This window comes from Cariama cristata, unplaced genomic scaffold, assembly GCF_000690535.1.
Source record: "Cariama cristata isolate BGI_N322 unplaced genomic scaffold, ASM69053v1 scaffold8741, whole genome shotgun sequence".
Taxonomy (NCBI): Eukaryota; Metazoa; Chordata; class Aves; order Cariamiformes; family Cariamidae; genus Cariama; species Cariama cristata.
Window position 1 is genome coordinate 46,653 of NW_009600971.1, and position 27,234 is coordinate 73,886.

Sequence of the window (27,234 nt, forward strand, 5' to 3'; positions counted from 1 at the left end):
CTAGACTTCAAGGAGCCAAAGATGCAGAGGTTTTCTATGAACTGCCAATTATTCTTCGAGAATACTCTTTCAGAAGCATGTGAGATTACATACAGTCTCAGTATTGCTGCATTGATGAAAGCACAGGAACTGTCTGCCTATTTCTAGCATTACTCTTTTACCAGAGGTTTAAGAACAGGCCTCATAGCTAAGGGAAAACTTGTTTTCTGACTTTCAAGTGAAGCAATGATGATTTCTCCCAGTTAGACACTGATCCAATCCAGTTTCAAAGAATATGTTTGTTTAGATCCTAACACTTTAGATCCTATCACACCACTTTGCAGCATTCACCTAAGGTTTCCCTGCACCAGTATGTCTGGCTCTTCCCCATGCATTTTTTTAGCAAGTGACCAGACTATTAATGTGAACTGCCTACTCCTCACCTCCTGGTCTTCTTAGCTTATCCCCCCAAAATACCCTTTATGTTACTCAATGTCCAAAATATACTCCTGTCATCTCTTCTTCACTTAGAGGAACTTGACTTAATGCTTGTAATTGTACTTTACTGGCATCCAGAATAAAATACTTACCTAAACCATAGCCTTCAGGCTGAAAAACCTTCAGGTTTTGTACTCGTGTCTTACCAGTGACCCAGAAGAAGGGAATCACAACCTTCTCTGAAGTTTAGTTTTTACATTGTGAACTCTTACAAGGCACAAGATTGCAAATAATTCTGAACATAACAAATACATGACACTCCTTAAAATCAAGAGGCTTTCAAAGACTTCTGCATAAGATGAAAAGTAATCCTGTTTTACCTTTTGTTGGTGTTGAAGCCTCTCTTCTTCTAATGTGTGGGTTAGCTTAGCATTGTCATCCAAAGCCTTCAAAAGCTGTTGATCAGGAGCAGAATTTTGCAGAAGCAACTGACTTTGCCTTTTCATCTTGTTTTGTTCAATAAACATCTGCCAAAACAAAACCCACCCCCAACAAAAACGATAGTTAAGTGAAGTCTAATGCTATCCTGGGAAAGATGTCAATTAGAAAGAAAATGAAGAAATTAACTTCGTGTTAACATGGCAGGGACAGTGAGGAAGAAGATGAGAAGGAAGAAGAAAGGAAGTTTGAGAGTAAAATTTACAAGAGCTAAGCTCACACTGAAAGGAACCAGGTGTTTGCTGAGAACCACCTACTGCTACACCTCAATTACCCACATGTTGGCAGCATTCAGAATTTAAACGCATCTTTGAATTTTATTTCCTGGAAATGGGAACAATCTGATCCCTATCCTGAGAGCACTGGAGAGGTTAAAAGAACTCTAGGTGGAGGAAAAAAATGTCTATGAATTCACAGGCTATCTCCTCAAACACATCTGCAAGTCTTGGCATAAAGCCCACTTATTTGAGGGTTACCTGGATATGTGAATGATGGAGAGGCTTCGGGAAATGAATTTTAGTCCATGTTTGTGTAATCAGCACTTGCCCTGGGAAAAGGCATTTCAGCGCAATTTCAGCCTTTTAGTTCTGATCCTTGTGTTCTCTCCTCTTCCCCAGTTACATTTTTGATGTGGGGAATGGATACGCTGGGGAGGGGATTAAATAGTCTAGAGACTTGACACTGAGAAAAATATCACACGTTTCTCTAGGCTTCACTTAAGACGTGCAAGGGCTGTCAGCACATGCAGTTTCCATACGAGAGATATTCTCCTTCCAGACTGTTTAGGAACTAGGAAAAAAAAAAAAAAGATTGCTTCCTGTCAAAAAAAAATTCCTAGTGAATTTATTCTGCATCTTGACATCTCTTTCAGGTAGAGCGTTGCCCCCTTGGCAACAGGGCCTTCCACTCTTGACAAACTCAGCCATGCCTATTCTTACAGCAGAAATAGGAATTGGGTCGTGCTGAGGTTTCAGATGAGTGTGCACAGGTCAGCAAAGCATGCCACTTACGGCAGGAGAACAGAGAACAGCCTGAGAATGCAGACACTCCCTCCGACTGTAAAAACACTGTTGTATAGCACAGCAAAAGCCAGAAGATATTTTAAGAATAAAGTATTAGAAATACAAAAGTTCCATGAGATCTTTTCAGGTTCCCATACTATTTATTCACAAACCAAAATTACAGACACAACATATAGTTTCTTCCCATCTGGTGCTACTGCAATGCTGTGTAATTTATTTATTTTTTTAATACAATTGGATTTTAAAGAAATATCAGCTGATGCGGATTTGTGGCAAGCATTCCACCCAGTGCATTGTGTCTTCTTAGCAAGCAACTCTCTCTCTAACTGAACATACAGACTGAGAAGTTTGCTGACCGCATTGAACTTTCAACTCACAACGCAGCCTACTTGACCCTGCGTGCCAAGAAGAGTCAATTGATGCAGCCTTAATACTAATAAAACCTACAATGAACACTTCATTGGGCAAAGCTGTGCCATGGGGGTAGGACTAGAAGTATTCAATGAAGAGGAAACGAATACAGGCTCTAGTACCATACTTTGTTATAAAACAAAAACAAATTTATGACAATACACAGGCCACTGTGGCACGCTGCAACTGTGCACTGGACATCAGCTCCCTGTCCCAAAATTCTGCCAGCCAAATCAATTATGCTTGCGTTTACCTTACACTAGTAGGGCTGTGGCAAAAACAAATCAAAGAAGTTCAGAATCAAAGCTACCCACCCCAGCCCATAAAGGTTTGCCTTTTTGTGGCAACTCATCTATTTGTTTAACATTTTATCTTCTTAAAAGAAATAGCATATTTGAAACTTCATACTTTAGAAAGGCCTCTAAAACACTTCTCAAGAACTCAATACTGTCTCAAAGCCTCCTGTTTTCCTTTTAAGTCAGTCAAAAGTTATTTAACCCTGATAGAAACAACATCTCTCTAGAAGCCACCTTTAGCAAACACTACAGTTTACCTACTGTGAAGTTCCAAAGCAAAGTGAAAACTTGGGTTTCATTTTTTTTGAATCCGAAAAAAAGTTTGAGATGATAATTTCAGATTTTTATTCCCTGAGTTTCTGCCACTAAAACCAACAGAAAAGAGTTGTTCCAGCCTGAGGGAGCAGAAAGCTGTCAAAACAAGAAGAAATCAAGTAGAGCAACTTGATTTCTTCAACTTGAGCAGATACTTCACCAAATGTAGAAAATTCATATTCACTTTGTTTCATGCTCTTCTGCAACAAAATGAAAAAAAATCCTTTTGAAGACCTGGGTGAGAACCTTTTAATTCGGAAGTTTTCATATGAAGTCTTTCATTTTCAATTAGTTTATAAATTGCTTTCATCATATGGCAAATATGTTCTTGCTTTCAATATATGTGAAAGTGCCTTCATCAAAAAGAAATTTGTTGCTTACAACTTCATGCCTGCAATCAGACACGTAGGAATCAATTTCTCATGGGGAGTCCCATCCATTTCAGAAGTTACTTACACACATGTCCTTGAAGTACCAGCAGATTCTAAATGGAAGGAACCAAACTAGACGAGATGGTTGTGACAGAGAAAGCAGAAAGCAAGCTGGTGATGAACTGATTGCAAGTTTTTGAGAGGTCGCTCTGTGTGTGTTTGACACAGGACAAAAAAGTCCCTTAGAAATTAATTCTAATTCAAAATTTAAAAAAAAATCAATTCCTGCTTCAGCAGGGCAGAAATCTGGCTGCCTGCACAACCCTGAATATTAATTAAAGTGACTGCTGAAAGGGCAAAACAGCTACTAACAGGATTATTTGGACTAGGTGGAATTTAACCAATTGATGGATTAGTTCCGACTCTGCCACCTGCTAGACAATTATCTGCAGAGTATCCCAATCAATGCTAGAAATGTAAGTTGATGCTGAAGGAATCCACTAAAGGCAGAACACAAAGGGCAATAGTTTGTTTACATCTATGATTTTAAATTTAAAAATCTCCAAGCGTTGTGCAAACCAGCTACGTATCTTTCCCCCCTGAGTTTACAAACAGAAGCTCCGAAGTGCAGGAAATCTGGGACTTGGCCACTTTCCATCAGTGGAGTTCGCACAAGAATTGGGGAAGGGGAAAGAGAAGGGGGTGAAATCCTGAAAATAATAGACATTTTTCCCTTGACCTTAATGGGGCCACACCTCATTCTCAGACCCGTGCTCTAACCATTACAGAGCATTCGCTGCAGCTGTTTTTTGTTTACACCAGAGCTGAAAAAGGAATTCTTCCTCATTAAAAAAGTTAGAAAGCAACTCCGTTAGTGTCAAGTCCCTGGGAACTCCGACCCTCATTCAAATAACGTTCAGGGTATAACTGGATGCTTTCCAACTAACTCTTCTCACAGGAGCGAAATGAGGCCAAAGGAAATGCTTTAATATCCATATGTGGCTATAGTTCCATCTATACATCGTTTGGGTACTCACTATGTGGAATAATGTTTTTGTCTTAGCTACAGTTGAAGGGAGAAGAATGTCTCAATACATCAGCATTGTTATAATAAGGTAATCATTGGCTGCACAAAGTGAAATAAAAATCAGTGGCACACGCTATCCACTATGAATAGAATAACAAAAGATACGTAGCAAGGCAGAGTCAAACTTCAGAAGTCTCGAACAGAAGAGAAGAAGATTGGTCAACTGAGCAGCTGGCCCTGATTTCAATCCTTGGCAGCACTCCTCCATCCTCTCCACATCCTAGTGAGGAATCAGTAAGTCATCCTCACGCAGTGGTAACCCACTCATTTACACTTGTCATAGTTTACAGGAGCTAATGCCTTTTGCATTATGTGTAATCTGAAGCCTTACAGTCTTGTGTTCAGACCTGAGATAAGTCCCAAGAGAGGTAGGGTCAAGGTACTTGTATCTTCCCATAAGAACAGGCTTGTTTGAAAGATTTTATGTGATGAGGGGTACAGAGTGATCTTGTCTGATCATGGCTTGGCAGGGCACTAAGTGGCTCTAAATTCAGGAGCTACTCAGTTTAAACTATAACTCCAGGTGTGGATTTTAGTTCAACGGCTAACCAGGAAAAAAATAAATATATATACTCTAACTTTGTAACTGTTTAACTGTACCATATTATCAAGGACGCCTGGGCTTGTGAGCTTTGCTGCATATAAATATTACAACAGGAAACAATGGCTAGTGGTTTGGGGTTTTTTTTGAGAGAGAACTTGAGAAACAGATGTATCTTATTAAAATACATTAAGAAACACACCCACAGTTTGGACATTGAACTAGAAAAGCTGTCTCTACACTCAGGCTCAATGCTGTACATCAAGCAATGATATCAGCCTCGTATGAGTTACACATCCCTTGTGGTTTAGTGGGCTCACAGGTGTATGAAGTGCTACTCCAGGGAAAAAAGCTACAACAAATAAATAGGTAAAAAAGCAGCTACGACACAATCCAGAAAACTTACTTCAGCATACACTTAATTTTAAGTGCATGTGGCATTACTCTGATCTTGAAAATTTTCTATCTGGTGCTTATATTCTTCCCCACCTGGGAACTGCTTCTCTGGAAAGTAACCATCACATGATGTCAGACAGAAAGAGAAGATTACCCAAATGGTTAATATCAAGGGCATAGAGGGCACAGGACATGACTGTCCTAAAAAAAATGAAAAAAACAACACAAAGTACAGAAAACCAGAGTGATGCATTTCTGGCAATGTGCTGTGACTTTCACAGACTTCCTCCTTCAGAGGAGCCAAAGACCAACCCTAGCTGGATTTTCAAACTGCCACAGAAAACCGAGCAACGTGACCATCAGAAAGGACATATGCATAGTAACAGGCAGCCAACAGTAACTCCTCTCTCTCTAGATGATTCATAGTATTTTATGGTTAATAGTTTTTGTTAAGACCTGCATCAATTTTAGACTAATAAAGATACAATACAGTTGTTTTAGTTATTTGGCCAATTGCCAGACAACTTCTGAAGGGACTATTTCTAAAGAGCTACAAGATGTAGCATTAAGTTTTGTGGCTCAAAAGAAGACATCTAATTTACTCAGAATGGGGAACTACAGTAAATGAGTTAACCCTATTTCTTGTCCATCATTTGCTTCTCACCACAGAGGTGCTTGGAACATGTATTTTCAGTGTGAGAAAACCGAATCCCCATCAGCACTGTAACTTCCTTAAAAACACAGTATTATTTCTTTTACCAGCCTGTTCTGTACAAAAGGGTTTGTGAAACTACAGCACTCATTCTTCACTTATGAGGCATAAATGCCTGAGGCCCAAAATAAAGGGAAAAAAGTAATCTCTATTGTTACTTATTTCTTCATTTCTTTCAGTTAATGGTTTTCTTTTTGCCATGGTAGAAGTACAGTGATACACTCTATAATGCTCACAGTCTTACAGCCTTTAGACACTATCTAATATATTCAGAAATAGATCATATACCACATGAAAAAGGAGGAAACCTCTTCACTTTCTTTTTCTCTAATAGATTCATTGCCTGAACAAAAAAGAGAAGGAAAAAGGAAAAAAAAAAAAAGAAAAAAGGAAAAAAAAAAAAAAACGGAGACTGACCAAAGAGATAGTTTCCTAGAGCATACATCTGTTACCATTTCACAAGCCTGTTCCTGGGAAAAAGCTTGATGAAAAATATTAGTCTTACATCATGCTTCAAAAGTGGTAACACTCAAGCTCAGGACAATTCAAGTACTAACACCTATCATGTCCCTTTAATTACTATTTCCAGTTCAGTCAGCTTGACTGCAAATTAATTATCTTCAGATACCAGTTGCTGTTGAACTATCCTTGGTAATGCACAGAGTGCGGCCCTTGTAGGCACAGAGCTGCTCCATGAGGGCTGGTTTTGTGGTATCCACTCACAGATGTAGCACTTTAATGCAAAAGTCCTCACAAATTAACCCAAAAGGTCACAAATGCACCTGAGGAAGGGCTCTTTGGGAGCTCATGTCATTGAGATAACCAAATCCATTGCACATAACCTCATAAGTAGTGCAGACATCTGTTAAGAATGACAATAATTTTTCCTAAGTCTCAAAATTATAGCCACCTTTTATTTTTCAATAAGGGAAGACTCAGTCCCAGATTAAGTAATGTCAGCTGTGCACTGGCCCAGGTACAGTATGCAGGCATTTTGATGTAAACAAATTAAATGCAAACACGTTCTTGTGTAATAGTTACTTAGAAACACAGACATAGGTATAGTATGCTGTTTTAACGCATCCGTGAGTATTGAGAATTGGAGGGAAAGTCAAGGAAAAGATGAACGATGCACATTACAGATTCACTTTATTTTTTCAGTCCATCCAGATCACAGTTCCTTTGAATGCAGCCTTTCAACTTCTCAAATCACAAACTATTTTACAGAAAACCATAAACATTTGGGAAACTCTTATCTTTTTTTCCAGTTGTGTGTTTTGAGAAAAAGCCTATGCTAGCCTCAAAAGTGAGAGGAACCCCAACAAACCTGCTCAGCAGTCTGACACTTCATTTATCCAAGATACAGAGGACAGAAAACAAGAGCTAAATGCTAACTTTGAGAGCACACTGCCTCTTCTCCAGTTTTCCAGCATAACTTCAGGTGCAGAGGCTGTCTCCATGCCAGCACACACGACAGTAATAAACTGTCCACTAGTGCTGGTTTTGGCTGAGATAGAGTTAATTTGCTTCACAGTCGCTGGTATGGGGCTGTGTTTTGGATCTGTGCTGAGAACAGTGCTGATGATACAGGGCTGTTTCAGTTACTGCTGAGCAGGGCTTACCCAGAGTCAAGGTCTTTTCTGCCTCTCAGCCCACCCCACCAGCAAGGAGGCTGAGGGGGCACAAGGAGTTGGGAGGGGGCACAGCCGGGACAGCTGACCCCAGCTGACCCAAGGGATATTCCACACCATACGATGTCATGGCAAGTATATAAAGCTTATATACTTATAAGTATATACAGGGAAGAAGAAGGAAGGGGAGGGACACTCAGAGTGACAGTGTTTGTCTTCCCAAGCAACCATTACGCGTGATGGAGCCCTGCTTTCCTGGAGATGGCTGAACACCTGCCTACCCCTGGGAAGTGGTGAATGAATTCCTTGTTCTGCTTTGCTTGCTTGCATGGCTTTTACTTTATCTCAACCCACGAGTTTTCTCACTTCTAGTCTTCTGATTCTCTCCCCCATCCCATGCCTGGGGGGGAGTGAGAGAGCGGCTGCGTGGGGCTGAGCTGCTGGCTGGGGTTAAACTATCAACTTTACAAAATATTGTTGCAAGGCAGGATATATGCCTAATAAACCATTTATGCCAGATTATTTTGTTAAACTCCTGGGATTTTTACATCACTAAGACTTTCAATTTACTTATCTCACTGTGTTCCTCCTCTTTTGGCTTGCTTTGGCTGTATGTATTGTATTTTGCTCATCTTTGTGGAAGAGTGCTTTTCAGGGCTAGCCTCTATATTATTGCGATGGCCTTCAAGATACTCTCTGCCTTCCTTTGTTTTCTTATAAGCTGCTCCACAAAGAGCTGAGAGATCTTAAAGTGTCTCTTAAAACATGACACTAGAATTCTGGTTAAGCTTGCCAAGATTCCTGTGTTAACAACCCTGTTTTATTCAGGTAGGTACAGATTTTTCCATGCCCCCGCCCCTTACGCACTCTATTTATTTAGTTCTTTTATGCAAATTCCTGTACCTTTCACAATGGATTGTGACTCACTTCAAACCCTCTTTCTTTTTCCTTCCCTCTCTCCACACCACGGCTGACAATATTTACTCAGTTTCTTTAGAACATCTAAAGAGCATGAATTCTAATGTTTGAAGTTGGATCATTTTTGATTAATTAAATATATATTATGGTGGTGCCAGCAGCATGACTATAATTAAAGCTGTATTGGATTTTTTTTTTTAATCAAAAGCTGATTCTCAAGTGTTCGCTCACTCCTATATGTGCTTGCTTCCTCCCTCTCTCGCTCCTTGTCTTTCCTCTCCCCCCCCCATCTGCGTTCACTTCTGTGCAAACTCTCATCCACCCATTATCTCTCACACCTGCACTCCCAATTGCTCATGTTCTGTGGCAAATCCTCCTCACTTGTCAGAAGGGCAGGATGCAAAGGGCATCCCTTCGAAAAGCAGCCCGCACCAGCCGCTCATCTGGTCTCCTCCCATCACAGCCGCTACACAACTCCAGGAGGGCAAAGCTAAAAGATGAAGCCATGCTATGGAGAAAGGGGTTAACCTGAATACATGGGCCAGCTCCACCCATGAGGGCAAGCTTCAGATACCTCAGCCCCTTAGAAAGACAACGTGCCCACCACCACACAAGCCCCTCCACAGGCAGCAAGTCTGTATTTCAGTGAGCTAAGAGACACATCTAGGCTGTTTGAGGTGTCACAAACAGTAACACCAAACACTAAGACATGCTAAAGTTTACACCATGACACTGCAATGACACTCACATTACTTGGAGTCTATTTCCTCTCTCAAAGTGCCCCAAACAAGTCGAGCACGAAGCACTAAATGTGCAGTGCTGCCCTTTATTCAAAGCTATTCCTTCTCTCAACACTGCACAGCTTATTACAACCAACCATTGTGATTTCTGCAAAATCCAAGCAAAAATCCATCAGGATTTTTTTTTTTCCCCCAAGAAACATTTTATAGGGACAGAGAAAACGTGGCTGATGAAAGCAAGCAGAAAATCCCTGCACATCCGTAGCGTAATCCAAATAGCTCCTGTAAGCACATCCTAGAAACCTCAGCTCTCAAAACACAGCTGCGACCTTGTGGCATGCTCCATGTGACAGGACGTTCGTACAACCTCACCCGAGCATAAAGCTTTGCTGTTGTGGATGCAGTTGTGGGCCAGAGCCTGTCTCTCTAATGTCTCAGGTCACTAAAGGGACACCATCAGTGTGAAACCAGGCCAATGATAACAGATTTTGAAAGTAATTTGAAATGCTACTAGTTCCCCAAACAGAAATGAGCAATGCCTTTGTTGTCACATGCTCCTGTATTTTAAAAAAGTTTTCCAAACATCTTTCTGAATAGCATGATACCAAAGGAAGATAGTAGGTACACAAAGGGAAGATTAACGCAGGCCTGAATCTCACTGTTGTAGTGACTCCATTTTGGATGGGAGAACTTCATGGAATTAAAAGCCTCAACTGAAGAGCTATGCTGTCAATCTGCAACAACAGGGGCCCATATTTTCAGAAGAGTCAACAACTAAATAATGACAAAAACCAAGAAGTACTTGTTTGCAAATAATCAGCATTTCTTTGGCACTGTATGTAGCAGCTTGCCTGTCAGTTATTCAAATATAAAAAGTACTTTAAATATCATCCTTCAAAATGTATAGGTATCTGAATATTATAGTTATGAATCTAAACAGAAGCAACATTCTGGGCCCAGAGTATCAGATTATATTTTTTTATGATCTGAAAACCATCTTAACTACGCGTCTATAAACTACTCATTTCTGAGAGATGCAAGACCCTTACATACAATCTTCTGTTGTCAGTTAATGAACAGAAGCACATAATTGTTCTGTACTTCACAAGATAAAGCAAAGCAACAGTAGGAGAGGTAAGATAGATACTGTAATAATGCATGCCAAATGAATATGCTTAACATTCTTAGAAATTTGTTTTCTTAAAATGACAGTTCTGCAGATGTTACAGTCAACAAACACCGCTAACAAAACAATAATGCCTGCACAATCTCAGAAGGTTTAAAAAAAAATTGTTATAAAAACAGTTCTCATAAAAGCATTGGTAATGAACAAATCCAGGTTTCCTAAGATTTAAAAATAGTTGCAAGAAGGTAATATTTTATACACAGACTGGTAATAGTCTTGAAAAAATCCAAATGAATACTTAGTAAACATAGGCAACATTTTGTTTAACAACTTTTGGTCACTAATAAATGCCTCTATCTTTAATAAATTTGAATGGAATTTGCAGATCTCATTTTTATTTCTGAAAAACCACAGTGAGCCTTTGATCAAAATGTAAATGGCCCAATGGCACTGAAGCCATGGCAAAGGCAGGTGTCCAGTTCTGCTCAGCAGAGGAATTTGGGCTCCATCCCACAAAGCTCTGTGGGGTTTGGATTGGGCTTTGGAGGGGGCTGTCTATGCAGTCTCTTGATTTCAGAAATCACTCTTGAGTGATTTCTCTCCCACATCTCTTGACTCTAACAGCATCCTGAAAAGTCCATTTCTATACTTAAAATTTTGGGGTTAACAGGACATTTTAATAATTAGTAAATAATTTTCATTTCTATGGTTTCTGATTCCCTCGGGTGGAAAATGTGTCAGCTGCTTTAGTTTTGCCTGAATTACAGTTACATTTTCAACATGTGGTAGAGACACTGACAACAATAGGCAGGAGACTGTGTATATATACAAGTTACATAAATTTAAATTTACTTCAGTTACAAGTTGACTCATCAAATGATTGAAGCTTCAGTAGTGGAATTGATAAGCATTAGTTTATCCAAAACTAGGTTATATCATATACCTGTATGAATGAAAGAATCTGCCAAAGCTTAATACACTTGAATTTGCAAGTACTTTTCTCCTTCAGGATGAGCACCCAGCCCTGCTATCCAAATGCAAATCTTCCTCTTAACAGAAATTGACCTGTACCTAGAAGTTACTAGGTTTCTGCCAAGCTAGCTCCATCAATGAGTTTCCCAAAGGGTCAATGGGGTGACCTTGCAAAGGAGAGAACAAGAAAGAGTCACAAAAGGTGGAATGAGGAGAAAGCAAGCCAGTACCTTGGCCCAGGCACTGTAAAGTTCTCCAACATTTGTACATGACACAGAGACAGAGAGTGAGTGCAAGCAACATTTGGGTTGACTTCCCTACCTCTAGCTTCCAGATTTTCAAATTTACTTAACAGTTTATCTCAAATTCCCCAAAATTTGTTTTGTTTAAAATGCTGCTATATGATTCTGTTCATATCCAAAACACTCAAATACCCAGCAAAACCCACAAGATTAACAGAACACTGTAAGCCTATTTGCTGTTTTCTATACAGGTTCAAAATATATATATGCTGTTGCTTACGATCACTGACTGAATGCATTTAGCTGTACAGGAGTTATCACATACAATTTTTAATTTTTTTGGAGAGCAAAACAGCAGCAGCAAACACAAAAAGTGAAAGACTCTCTACGCAGGCAAAGCTGACATCCCGAAGGCTAAATACCTGCTTGCTGGCAACCATGGTTTCAAAAATCTAAAACCTACTTCATAACAGATGTCAGATGTTTCCCTTATTTACAATATTTCAGTACTGATGACTCATGTAATTTTGATATATAATGGCTTTCTTTAAACCTGCGGTCCCTGAAAAATTATTACTTAGGAAGCCCAACTTTTATTAAAGAAAATACTGATGCATGGCTTGGGATGGAAAAACTTGAAAATATAACCCTAGTGCAGACCTCTCAAAATCCAGACTCAAACAGAAAAAGCACATGGGGGGGTGGGGGGGAAGCAAACAAACTCACGATTTTATAGGGCTTCAGTCTATCAACAGAATGAAAGTTTGTCAGCATTTTCTAAGGCAAACATCGCCAGCCACAAGCCATCAGAGCAACCACTAGCCATTCCATAATGCCACCCAGTAACTCATTTTCCTCTTTGGGAGTTTATACCCTTTCTAGAATGAGGAAACAATTTTTTTTCAGCTTGAATGCTCCCTGCAATAGGTTATTTAAAAGGCATATGTTAAATAGGATGCAAACACAAATCTCAACTAATACTGTATTCTACAACACTGTTTTTGTGAGTTCATGTATTTTTCAGGAAAAACACAGTGCCTCAAATTATATCACTAGAAAGGCAGCTAATCCTTCCCAGATCCAACCACTACATATACCACATTGAAATGTTGTGGCTGACTAAGCCCATTATAAATTTAAAGACTCGCTTTAGAAGAGGAAAGAGGTAAGACTGCATGGATAATTCTGAAGTGCTTTATAAATGCTGCTGAAACAGTAAACCCATTTTACGGATGAAGTACAGATGTTACCTAAGCAGTACGTGGACATTCAAAGACATCTTTTGTTATGAGAGCTAGGAATTGAAATCAAGTCATCTAAGCCAGTAGGTTTGGGCCCAGTTGCAATGTCTTCATTTAACAAGAACCCTTCTTTTTGACTACTCACCTCTTGTGCAAATGACTCTGCTTTCTTCCGCAGGTTCTTTTCCAGTTCAAAGTTTACATGAAGCTCTTCATATTCCTCTACCGCCAGCACAGACACTGTTTATAAAACAAAATCAGAAGTAAAAGTGGAATGGATCAAAGGAAGAAGAAAGTACAGCTTGATTTACCCAGATAAGCTGTTATTCCCTAGTACCATGAACCCTTCAATGAAGGTATAAGAGAGTTTCACATTTCTGTATACAGTCTGCTTCGCAATATCTGTTCTGTTTGCTCTAAACCTAACTAAATATATGCACATTTACTGATCTTCTGAATAGAGTAATACTCCTCCTGTCCAGACTCAAAATCTCCAGTAACAGGCATCATGTAGCACAAATCATATTTTCCCTCTTTAGGTGTAAGCGACCAAAGCCTCAAGAGAGCCTTGCTGAAACTATCGAAGATTGCTATGTTATTTTGGAGGCACCTGTATTTGCCTTCCTGTTTTGAGTGTGGCTTGATGTGTCCCTTTACAACACAGATTTAAAGGAGCCTCAAGAAGAAAGCAGTGCAATTTTCTGATGCCTGTATTTAAACCATGCTCATAAAAGCAAGGCTCATATGGGTGGCTAAAGCTAACCATGGGGCATGCTTCCCCAAACCATTCTGAACAGGCTTTAATCCAGGACAGCAAGGATTGCCTATAAGTACTCAAGTATCATTTATTCTTAACACGTCTCAGTGACTCCTTGAATTATCTTGATAAGCTTTAGCTCTTACTGGCTGAAGACTAGTTTGCAGGGTGATGACGTGAGATTTCTAACTGTTGTACACAAGTTCCTTGCTTATCTGGAGACGAGCACACCAGTTTTAAAGCTATGTACAGTTAAGTGGTACTTTAGACAGTGGGATACATATCCCAGCCCACCTGACTCTCAAAATTTCATTAACTTAAAAAAAACCCCAAACAACACAAACCACACAAGAAAACCCAGCAAACAACCCCCACACTTAGAAAGACTTAAGATAAATTCACCAACTCTGACTGAAATGTACTAACTACACAGCTCCAAGACAGTGCCACATAAGACACAGAATAGAGTAGGTATTGAATAGATACTTTGGTAGCTCATTTCAAGCATAGAAGAAAAAAATAAAAATCTTGCTTTATGTTGCCTGTGCATTAGGACCTAGCCTGACAGAACTCCTCCTTCCTGAAAAACAGGCAAATGTGAAACAAAGGGTTGTTCTTTTGATCATGCTTAGAAAAAAGAAAACCTTTCAGAAACTTTTCATCTGCCACACTATCCCGTCAAAAGCTTCTTCAAGCTGATCTGTCTGATCGACCTATCTGAAGTTGGGTGTTTTAAGTACTACCTGTCATAGGCTTAAGCAATGCAGACACATGGAAGAGGTAAGAGATGAACGGTATAAGCCCCACTATATCTTGGCCAGATCCATTGTCTTCCACTTTAGGAAAATGTGAAACAGCCAAGGAGACTTTTAACCAAACAATTTTTAATTTTACAAGACTAAATAAGCAACAAGAGAAAAGGGCACAGTAATCCAAGGCACTAAAATCTTTCCCCTGCCCTCTAAACTTCTTTCGGGTCAACTATTTCTCATGTGGAAGCACTCACCTTCATTAAGCAAAAGCTTTCCTTTTCTAAGCTGTATCTCTTTTTAGACTTTCCCTGCCTTGGTTTTACCGCTCATCTCCTTCCAGAAACAGAAAGTCTCTGCTTTCCTTCCATAACTTGGAAATCCTAATTATCGCATTCCCAGCACTCTTGCCTTTTTCTCATCATCTTCTGAACATACAAAAAGCTGCTTCCAAGTCTTTATTAGCTGTGCCTCAACTAAAAGGAAGGTTGATGTAATGATTCAGGAAAACAGGAGATTAAGGTTCAAACTCCATCTCTGTGAAGGACTGCCTTCCTGCCCTAGTTTGCCACTTGTGTCACAGAGCAAAAAAGTTTTCCTGTTCTCACATACAAGCTGTTATTTACACTGTCACATTTTCCTAGAGTAGAGATAGTCTAGAATAGTCCATGTGTTTATGCAGTCCCTGCAGCAATGACGCTGAGTGTCAGATCTGGACCACAGTCACTCTTCTGTAACCTAGTCTTTGTACTAAAACATAAAAGCTCTGAAGCTTCTTCAAAGGATGTAGCAAACTGTTAGAGAACCTGCTGAGACGACACACCTCTGTTACACTTCTCCAACAGTTTTTGCTGCTTATTAACTTCTGTTGTCAGAATAGTCTTTTCTTCTTTCACTTTATTCACCTAGAAAAGGATGAAGAACAAATCAAAAGAGTATTTTAGTTAGTGGCATAAGGCATATAGCACATATATAATACAAGCAACATTTTGCTTTTAGTAATTCCACTTCTTAGGTTTGTCTTGATGCTAGGGTTTCCAGTTGGATGGAAAGCATTTTTACCCCAACTTACTGACCTTGTAACAGATGTCATAAAAGGGTTACGAACTAATCCTCTCATGGCCCATTCGCATGGCACGTACCAGTCACAGCTGGAAATATAACATCTTTGGAACCTTTCAGGATCAGGCGCCATAGCACCTGGTTGAAAAGTTACTAGCTTGCCCTTGACTGTTTGCGTTTTAATACAGTCAGGCTGCTGTTTTGTTTTTTTTTCCTGGGCTCTGTTTATTGTCCAAGAGCTGTCAGCTGTGTCTTTCTGAATGCAAGTGTTGCATAGACAGGAAGAGCCACTAAGTCCTGATTTGCATCAGTACATGGCTTATCCAGTTTTCAAGCAGGACTCTGCTGGCTCAAAAAGCCAATTTGCTGGTCTAATTACCATGACAGGGCACTGCCAATGGATAAACTCAAGGATATGCTCAATGAAGTAGCACCAGTGATTAAACTGGACATTCTCCAAAAGTATTTCTTGCACATCTACAGGTTTAAGGAAATCCAAAAAAAACCCTGCAGGCTGTGATGGGTGAGGGGCTGTCAGGAAGGGGAGATGACAGTTATAATATGGGCATTGGAACAGATTATGAAAAGTCATGTGCCAACAACAGCAGCAGACTGGACTTCAATGTAGAAGGCCCCTTCTAGGCATACGCCCTAAGGGGTCCACCATACAGGAAGGCCGGCAGGACTTGCGATTAGATAGTATTCAATTAACTTCACAACTGAGTGTTTTTAGCAAAATTAGATACAAAAAGTACTGACTACACACTAACGTGGTCTCGCCTTCCATGGTACAATACATACTTCTTCAATTACTTCTACAAGTTTGCACCTCAGGTTTTCCAGTTCAATGGCTAAGGTCTTCTTTTCCTCATGAACAGATATGATTTGATCTCGCAGCTCTACAGTTTGAGGAAGGAAATGAAAAATGTATTTTATTCTTGGAAGAAAACAACAAAAGAAATGTCATAGCAATGCAAGTACGAAACACCTTAACTGCATACAAAGCATCCGTTGTATTCAAGGTACATCCTCAATAATTTAGGAACTTCACACAAGCATCAAGTAACAGATCTATAACTGGGCCACAGTTTCAGATTTACTCTATTGAGGTAAGCTGCCTTGTTCAGTACTGCTGTCTTAATTTGCATTCTGAATGATTCATTTCCTGCTATAACAAGGCCAATCCTGCCACCACAGAGTGTCCTCAGTCCTACTCAGGAGACTGTCACATCACAGAGACTCTGGTAGGGAGGTAGCAGAAAGCAATTTTTAATAGGCGTCCTTTAAAACAAATTAACGCACTTCAATTCTTTTTGGATCATGAGTTCTTGTCACAAGGGAAATAAACAAAACAACAGGCAGTTAATACTTGGGAGGTTTTCACTGAAGAAATTGTCCTGAACAGCTGCCAATTTATAGTCCTTGTAACATTATGTGAACAGAGTCAGAATATAACCTTTACTGATGGAAGAGCTAATGCTTGTAATTTTCCCCTCAGAATTTTTGTTCCTTAATTATCAAAATATGAAATAAATTAAATTCACAATGGAATAAAACATTTGATTATAATCACTTCTTAACAGGAGATCAGTCTGTATACATAATATATCAAGGTTTAGGTTAACATAAAAACACCACAAAAATATAAATTTATTGATATATATTAGCTTCCAGTAAGTGCTCTCATTCCCCACCTGCTTCCAGTATTTCATAGCACTGCTGTTCACTGAATACCAGCCACAAGTTGAGAAAATTGTGGCTAATCAATTGCAGATGATGATGACATACTGGATGTCATTCTGTTTGGTCTCACATCTTGAAAATGTTGATTCTACCCCAGCGCTGCCCTCCTCCCCCAATTCAGGAGCCTCAGATTTTCCTCCAAATTAAAGGCACACACATTCTAAAGTAAATAAAAAGACCTGTTTTTCCAGGAGACTCTTGAACCAAATCATCTGTTTTATGGATTTGCGTTTTTGAGTGAAATTAACGGGGAAAAAGGTCTCAGTGAAATTTATGGTAACTGAATTAAGTCAGGTCTTACAATATATCAACCTCATTATCCAGAGAAGAAAGCACATCCATATACCTAAATCTTTAAAACTGTGTATAATAAATGTTTCTTTTCAGATACAGGGTGCGCACTAAACTGCTTGACCAACATGGCTGAGTTTTCAGTTCTTTAGCTGTCCTTTTTGGATATAGCAAAAGAACAACAAACCCAAAACCTATAAATGAATTTCAGGTACTGGTCTGAGACCACTCTACATTTTCATTAGGAACTACAGCTTTACTATCACCTCTCCCTAATGTATGAGATATCTTCTTCTTTTTTTGCTATCTAAGAGATAAAATTTTATCACTTTAATAAATGAGAGAGTGTTCATCAAAGAGCCTCAGACTATACTACGTCATTTGTATATCCTTACAGAAAAGTAGTTGGAGGGAGGGAACCATTCTGAGAAACATCCAATATTTTGTTGAATGGTGAGAAGACTGAAAGACTTCCAAGATCCCCAACACAAAACACAAATGTTTGCAACCATAAACATGCATAGAAGGGCAGATTTCACCTTGGGCAACACCACAAAGCATTAAGGGGAGTTTTGAAAACACTTCTTTCATTGCATACAGTCTTTCACTTAGCAGGTAATCCAAGATGTAACTTCAGATTTTTCCCTGAAGACAAATGCCACGCAGCTTGGCTTAGGTCTGGGACACAGCCCTAACACTGCCTTTTGGTACCCGTTGTCAGATCACTCTGCTATTGTACACATACAGATGCTTCTCTCCAGGCACAGTGATGGAATATCTTCTCCTATAGCAAATGGGATGCCAATGCTTTTAAAAATACTCAGCACTTCTAAAAGTAAGGTCATTAACATTTAATACGGCTAGAGAGAGGAGTAGAAGCCAGGAGTTCTAAATCCTTTACAGCATGCCACATTTCGTTCTTTAATGAATTCTTCATTAAGACAAAAAGCATATGCATCAGAGCCTGTCTAAAATATTTCTCTAATTTGACCCTGCTACCCTCCTAACCATGCTCTCCTCCGATCTGCAGCCAGAGCCTTTGCTCTCTTTGAATCCATCCTTGAGATCTTTCTCCAGTAAAATACAGAAGGAACTCGCAGTCTTATTTCCGATTGAGATGGGTTGCATGGCATGGATCTCACCGATCTCTGCTCCTTTTCCTACATCTATAGGATGGAAAACTTCTTATACTATGACATACTATTTCTTGGGTGGGATTTTTTTAAAGCATTTTTACAACTTTTTCTTTTTTCTCAGTGATATTTTGTACGACTTCATTGAGGCTGCTCCACTCAAACAGAAAACAATTAACAAGGTCAGGCTGAAAGTTCAGGAAAGCTGTACTTAGACATCATTTGCTATTGTAACTTACTATCAGAAAAAAGTGAAAGCTTTTTTTTTTTAAAAAAAAAGTAAACCACTTGATCTCTCTCACTGTCACCAAATGCAGAATGTGGGCATTCCCCTTTTTTGATACTATGATATAACAACATATAGAATCACGATGACTTCATTACAGAGTGAGATGAGAAAGGAGGGCAGATTTGAGATTACAGAAATAGGAACTGTCTTTCCAAAAAGAACCAGAAATTTCTTAATAAGGCACAGAATTCTCTTATCAATGTATTTCCATGTTCCCAAGCTTTGCCATTTTACCCAGTACAACAGTCCCTTTTTAAGTTGCTTGTTTGGTAAGAGCTCTGGAATATGAATGAAGTTTGTGCACACAAAGGTACAGAATGGAAATAGAAATGTAGAGTCCTGTCTTACAAGCTCTGAAATAGTGACATTGCAGTTGAAGCAATACCAAGGTGACCTTGTCCTTCTGCTTAATTTTCACTTTGTTAAGGATCTGAGGAAACATTTCTTTTACCGACTTAGTAACATGGAACTCTCTTAGATCTGTAGATCTCATTTTCCTGTTGCATTGTAACTTACTTTGCAGGCTGTATATTCACGATACACATTGCACAGTATCACTATGAGCCTGCCATGTTCTTACAGTCTTTCCTGGAAATCCTTTGATGACCACTCTCAGAAGCATGACTCGGAGCCAGACATATCTCTGGTCTAAACCAATACTGCCATTCTTTAGATAACTTTTGTCTTGTATCGTGGTGTAGGCTCAGCAACAATGCTCACCTTTTATTTGCTGCTGACAATGCACAGAATTGCACGATCCAGAGCTGGCTTCCGTATCTGTGGATGAATCGTCCTCATCAATGTTAATCTCTTCAGTGATAATTTCTGGGCCCAGTTTTGCCATATAAAGCATACTAATTCTTTTCAAGGTCTTATTTTCTTTGTTCAGCTGAAAGTTGAGAAGCAGAAACAGTAAGCTAGTTAGTCTGTCTTTAAGATGCTGTGCAAGGAAAAAAAAAAGTCAACTGCATTTTTTTCCTCCCTTATTAAAAGATATATCAAACAAAGAAGACAAAGTAACATTAGATTAAATGCTCTATTCAACATTAAAATGGTCTGAAGATGGGAAGCTTGTCCACTTTCTCCTCTGAGGAGTCTTGAATTCAACATGATGCTTCATCTATGCCCTTCTTTCCTCTCTGGTACTTCTGATTAATAAATACTCTGTGTAGGTTTAAATGAAATCAACTATCAAGCTTACTTAACGCTACACATTCTTCATGATAGCTGCTTCAGCTCCTTACCCTTAAGCATGTACCAACATCAACAGGAGCCCTAAGTGAATGACCTGAAGAAGGACTTGTGTTCCTGAAAGCTCGTATGGTTTTGCCAGCTATATCCATTGGTGAAATGAAAACTTTTATCTCCTCCTATGCCCTTATTTTGCTTATAAACTACAAACACCACAACCACTATACTCCCAGTCGTGACAGAATTACCTCGAAATGCTTTTGAATTATTTTCAATTCTCAGGAATTATTACTGTAGAGTCAACATACGTAACATGAAAGCTGTATCATAAACCAATTCTTTATGGGTCAAACCACAAGTCAGAAACCACGCTAGGTTGGATGCTTAAACACATGACTGGCTGATGGATGATACAGAAGAGGTTCTGTAAGGCATCTCCGTCCTGATCAAGGTGCCAGGAAACACTGAACAACACGGATTGCTGCCAACGTTTCACTCTCACCATTTCTTTCACTGTCCTGCATTTAGACACCCCATGCCAGCAGCTCTCAGCAAGCTCAGCACAGTCTCAGGGGTGTTCAGGCATATGTTGGGGAGACTGCCCACCTACCAGCCAAGCATTCCCTGTATTCAGGTCTAAGAATGAGACTGAATTTTCTGCTAGTGACATACAACACGTCAAAGTCAACATGCACTTCAGAAGTCCAATATTTACCTTCAAATAAAACATATACTGTACAGTTAGGCTGACCCTGAATTTTTACCTGTGCAGTCATCTTTGATCCCCTTTTTCCTCAGCCCCCCAACTACGGGAGATTTACTCGTGAACTTCTTCATCTCATTCCCAAAGAATGAAACTGAGCAAGTGGGAAGAGTGGCATGAGGAACCTTACATGGTTTAGTCAGCTCACAGCAACAAACTAATCAGCTTTGGCAAAGCTGCCCCACAGGGTAAAGCTAGTCTTTGAACTGCCCCTGTAGGTGCATTACAGGAAAAGTGCAGAAAAGAAGAAAAGTTGCATAAATATGTTCATTTTCTTACTTATATGCTGATTGTCTATCTTATGAATTCTAATATAGTGTCATTATGCAAACAATTAAGTAAATACCTCCAGAAAGTACATTGCTAATGCATCTAAATTAAAGTGATTTCTTGCTGGTGTGATTTTTACCATATCTAAGGACGTACTTTGGGCAGCGGATGGGGAGGGGAGGGGGAAAGAAAAAGAAAAAAAAAAAAGGCAGTCAGCATTGCTAATGAAATTTGGTTCAAAATTGCTGTAATCCATTTTCTGATGAAGTGGCTCAGATGCATTTTACACAACCAAAAATATATAAGAGAGATAAAAACATTCTTTAATAATAATGCACTTCTGATGAGATGGAATATAGAAAATTACACACTTGCTAAATTCATCAGACTAGACGCAATCAACAGAGCAGCGGAGGTCACCTTTCTCCTGCCCTTGCTTTGCTTTCATAAACAATCACCTGAAATGTAATGCAGTGGTTGACTTTTTCCATTTGATTTAGACACCGAAATGCTCATTATTGTTTTATATCTCACAGGACAGTTCTAAAACTTGTTTTCCATTTAACCTAAATGCATATAAAAACTAGATATATATTGGTCCATGACTTACTGTTCCAAAATAAAAACTTAATAGAAATTAAAACTTTTTTTTTCTTTAAAAGCAGGAATTGTATTTTGCATCTTGCATATGGCTTATAGTTTTTGCCACTTCAAACAATTTCACAGATCTGCAAGATTATACAAAAACATATATGTGACATGCACACAATCTCAAGTTTAAAAATAAAAAAATAAAAAAAAGAAATCAGATGAAATAGAATCACCATAATTCTTCTCACCTTAGAAGCCAAAGCCTCAGCACTTTCACGGCACGTCTTCTCAATTTCAAGATGGTTCTGAATACAGTTTACTTCCTCAATAACCATGTGAGAAACTAAGGGAAGAGTTTAAAAATTATCAGTATTTTCCTGCATTTGACACAGGCACTTGACACATGCATCCCATGATCAGAAATATTACATCATCTTCTGTTAACTTTCTATGTAAGCATTTCAAATACAGGGAAGCACATACTTAGATAATCTCCATGGATAGGAACTGTTTTGAACATTGAATATTTGGTTCGCTGCTTTAAGCAACTCTTTTAAGCCATGCAGCATTAGAGGGGGAACTGGAGAACTGAGCATGAATTTATGGAAGTAGGAGGCCAGCAGAAGCCTCCCTGACCATCATTATTCATCATCTTTATTTCATTAACACTTGAGGAATCCGATTGAGATCATTAGGACTGTCCCTTAAGATTGTCATCATAATCCTCTTGAAAAGTTGGTACGGACGCTGTTTTCAAAAGATCGGAACCTCAGTATTTTTAAACAGTAAGATTAACTCAGGTGTGTTGCAAAGATTATTTTCACCTTCCGGTCTCCAGGTTTGTATGGTTTTTAAAGTATCATCACACTTGCTAAACACACTGCACAAGAAGAGCTACAGGATGGACGTACAGCACAGGCCTGGAGCAAGTTTACTAGGAAATGGAGAATGGAGTTCAGTGACTGAAGCCTCCATATTCACAGTGCCTTCTACAGCACATGCTCCAATGAAGTCAAATCATTACCACAGCACAGCTCCTTCATCTCATTCTGCCTCATCAGCTTTCAAGCTACCTGCAGCAGCTGGGATACACTCTGATGGATGCAATCCTGACCAAAAAGTCACTCTGAGAACAAATCTTATTTTGTAACATAGGATACCAACGTAAGTTAGAGGAAATGTAAAAGCACAGTTACATTTTGGCTTGCAATTCCCCTCAACTTCCAGCAGTACACAGGTACTTCACTAGCATTGAAAGTCCTCTTCTAAGTGACAAGCTTCAAGGCGTGCAGAGGATCTGGAGCAAAGCAGAAAACCCAACAACAGTTTCCCATTTCTCAGGTTAGCACCTTGCTCATTGATGCAACTCCTCCTTGGCTCCTAGCACCCTTATCCAGCCTAAGCAGCAGCCTGGACTCTAATTCTGCAAGCCATTTCATGGCACAGACTCCTTCTCAGTCCAGCGTCAGGATTTCAACATGCAGAAAGGACTATACGCAGCTGAACAATACTTTGGGGACAGGAACAAGGCTGGAAGAATACAATGTCAATATGGAAGACTTTTTCTAGTATCTCCTTTCATTTTCATGAACATAAGCTTTAAAACCTAGTGATTTCATACCACTGGGTAGAAAGTCCCACTTAGTCTCTTCCAAGATTTTTGTGTAAATACTGAAGAGAGATACTTAAGTCCTCTTTGATATCCAGAGGTCATCTTAATGACTACAAAACAGGACTTTAGGATAGGAAAAAGCAGGCCATTAACAAGTCTTATTTATGCAGCTTTATAGACACTTAGTCAATATTAACTAATGTTTTTGTTAATAACATCGGAAACCAGCAATATATTGGAGTTTGCTGTCAAATCAGCTGCATGCAAGAAACAAGTTCTACAAAATATGAGCAGATAAAAAAAAAAAAAAGAAAAAGAAAGGGCAGAGTACTGGGAAATCTTGGTCCAAAAACTATATTCACGTGAAGTCTTCTAACAGCAGAGCAACCACACCTCTTTGGTTGTCTTTTTATTTCCGTTTTTTCTGACTTTGGAGAAATTATCTGCTCCAAGCATGCTGTACCAGCTGCGACATTTAATGTGGGAAAGGAAAAGCTTCAGGTAGTACATATCCATATCTCTTCTGTTTTTATTCTACCTAACTCTGAGAATTTGGAGCAATGAAACACTTTGACCAGGATGAGGGAGCAGGAGAGACACAGAGCTGCTCCCATTTTACAGACAGGAATCCAATGGCCTCAAGCAAGGCTAAAGTTAGGAAACAAGGATTGGGCTCACATGGCAGAACTAGGGATTACTCTTGGTTCATTTAAACTTAATTAACCTACAATTATGATTAACTCAGGGGAAAAAAAATCTTTCCAAATTAAATACAAAAAATATATTATTTCCTAAGTCTGTCCAAAGTTCTTATTATGTCAATATTAAAATTCATAAAGCTGCACTAAGTGGCCTGAAACATCTCTAACCTTGACAGTTTTTTTCAGGGGTAATAATAATCCGCAGCAAATGCAGGCCAACCAAAAACCACTTAACTAATTAGTAGTTGCAGTCACCGAGAAAACATGAATCAACACTGTTATTACAAGTGGCACATTTGAGTGGCATCTAATTATGACTTGATGAGCACGATACTTGCATTATCAACATTACTACTGCATCCCATCAGGGACTAAAAGCCGCTGATGGCATTGACTGCGAGAAACTCCCACTCAATGGTACTGCAGCACCCAACAATCTCCTTGGCAGGGGCACCCTCACTAAATGACATGTTAAGCGTAATTACTGGTAGACATTGTAAATAAACAGGATTGGAAGTGAAAATTGTACCAAGTGCATAAGACACAATCTGACACATTGGAAGTGGCAGCCTTAATTGAGAGTTTCTTTGACTGCTCAAGATCATTTCAACTGCATTTCTCGGAGGACAGTGATTATAACTGTGGAGACAGACGGCATAATGGTATCAGCACTGCTGACAGAGCAGTGAATTAAATTGTATCTGCTGTTGTGTGAAAGCCTTGATGAGAGGTACAGATCCTTAGTGGTCTTATCATTATAACACAATGGTCATGTTGTCATCAACCTTGCTGGCTCCAATTGAAAAGAAATGATTGTGTGTTGAAGCTTTCCCCCCCACCACCACCTTCTATCTCTTGTGTTCAATAGAACCAATTTTCAGAGAGCTATGAAATCACGCAATAGGGCCTAAAATGCAGCTGCTTGGCATACAAACGGGGCCCCATTAAACTGGAATCACACACAATATGTGTTTATGCCAGGAGAACAAATAGAAGCTGAGTACAGGCCAAGTTTATTCACAGACACAAAGCCAATGTAGCTCTTCATCAATATAATTGCCTTTTATATTGTCGTTTAAATAATGGGCTCTATTATTGCCTTAAAATCCTAATATTCCTGGCATTTTATCACTATGTTTACAAGGTATGTCCTTTAAAAATGTGAAAGGAAGATAAAAGAAACCTATAAAATTTTACAACATTAAATATTACTTCAAATTTTAAGTCTTAACTACTTGACATTTTCTGCCACACTCTGGTATTCCTCATATCATAACAAAAACAAAACAGGCTGCATTTTTTTCCAGAGGAATTAGACTTCTCAGAGAACATTCTTGCCTCACATAACAGTTACCTGAGATCATTTAAGGTAATAGATGATTCCTGTTGATTTTAGATTATTTTCCATAATTGTATCAGATGAACAATTATAAAATAGAAGTGAGCAAATTCCTCTATTAACAGAGTCACACAAAAGTATAGACCATGTGATTTCCTCCTCCTGCATTAACTTCATCCACATTTCTGATGCTTCCTGGTGCAGTTCACCGTACTGGCACAAACCAGACATAACAGACCACAATCCCATTGTAATTGTCTCTTCTAAGGAGCTATTCCACTAGGATACTTCCACTCCCATTAGATGTGCTTTGTTGCTTCCAGACACCATACAGTTTCAATAGAACCATTACCATAAAAGTGTAAAACTGAATATTGACATTTTCACAGGCCAGACAAGAGGTAACTTGCTCTAAAAATTATCAAGAGACAGCAGTTCATCCTAAAAACCTTTACTGGTGTGTCTAAGCTTAAAGTAATTTTAGTACTTCTTCATTAAAAAATTACCATTATTATTATCAGCAATCTCAGCAATAGGGTCAAATCCCACTCAATCCAAGTATATATCACTCCAAAAGCCACTTGCAGAATCCAGGTGAAGTAGAGCCACATTTGGACCACTGTATTTTTACCACTTTGCACCTTAAGAATGGCTACTTGTGTCAAAGCATACAAATGCTGTGACAGCAGTTAGTCTGACAACCGTCAAAGTCTCACCGGATTAGCTCCTTAAAACAAGGCTTTGAAGGAGAAACAGCAAGTGGACCTGAATCTCAGCATTCTTAACACTGCTGTAGAGTATGCACAGTGATGTTTATAACTTTCTATACCAAAAAAATCCCACTAACATTATCAACTTACTTTTCTGAAACTCCTCCAGTTTTTTGACAGCCTCATCTCGTTCTTGCTTGATTTTGTGACACTGTAGGAGAAGAGAAAATTGAAATGAAACACTGATCCCAGCTATTTAATTAGCAATCAGTCACAACATGCAAAATCAACAAAGACCAATTGCCAGCACAGTAACGTACAGAAGCCTACCAAAGCATCGTTTCTTTTTGCTCTCAGTCATGTAAGATAGATGAAAAATTCCTTACCCAGAGTATTTCCTAACCAAACTGGCAACTTGTACTTGATTTTAGGTTCCAATTCAGAGCTACTCTGAAAATATTTCAGAAGAGCCAGATTTCTTTAAGTCTAGTTTCTTTAACACAAATAAGACTTGGAAAAGACTCCTATATTTCTATGCCTACCATGTGCAAGGAAAATCTTGAAGCCAATAAACAGGGACATGCTCTTCAGTTCATAACATCATGAGCAAAGCTTTGGCCTTGAAGAGTGGAGAACACTCATTTTCACACTTTGAGGATTTCTCATCATCCCAGTTTTGTTAATTTGGAGGTTAATGCTAACACTACAGGCTGCAACCACTGATCTTATGATGGAAATCCTTCTTTGAAGAGAAAGAATAAAACAGATGTTAAATAGACTTCCCCAAGAAAAGCCCTTCTATGAAAGAACTCAAAGAAATGAGTAAACTTCACAAGAGACACAGTCAGTGATTAACCACACTGTGAAAAAACACATGACCCAGGGGGAAGTATGACTGGCACACAACGTGTCGGACACACACAGCGTACCACACATCCTTCCTCACAAGCGCCTGTGTATGTTCACAGTAATAAATCAACGTAAGACCATGAGTTAACTTCTGGAAGAGATCTGTGTGACTGAGCAGTATAACTGCAATTACAAGGATACCAGTCATTGGAATACAATTGGGGGGGGGGGGGGGGGGGGGGAAAAAC

The 27,234-nt window shown here is 39.1% G+C and overlaps 1 protein-coding gene across 1 annotated transcript in view; it reads right to left on the minus strand.

Annotated features, from left to right (window-relative positions):
* Positions 1 to 27,234, minus strand: part of KIAA1598 (KIAA1598 ortholog) — a 57,472-nt gene that overhangs the window by 23,465 nt on the left and 6,773 nt on the right. The window contains exons 2-8 of the mRNA XM_009710248.1: positions 26,288 to 26,348; positions 22,024 to 22,118; positions 19,681 to 19,849; positions 16,306 to 16,403; positions 15,266 to 15,347; positions 13,082 to 13,176; positions 798 to 944 (exon numbers count right to left, since the gene is read on the minus strand). Of these exons, the coding sequence (XP_009708550.1) occupies positions 798 to 944; positions 13,082 to 13,176; positions 15,266 to 15,347; positions 16,306 to 16,403; positions 19,681 to 19,849; positions 22,024 to 22,110 (678 nt within the window). The 5' untranslated portion in view covers positions 22,111 to 22,118; positions 26,288 to 26,348. The remainder of the gene's footprint in view (positions 1 to 797; positions 945 to 13,081; positions 13,177 to 15,265; positions 15,348 to 16,305; positions 16,404 to 19,680; positions 19,850 to 22,023; positions 22,119 to 26,287; positions 26,349 to 27,234) is intronic.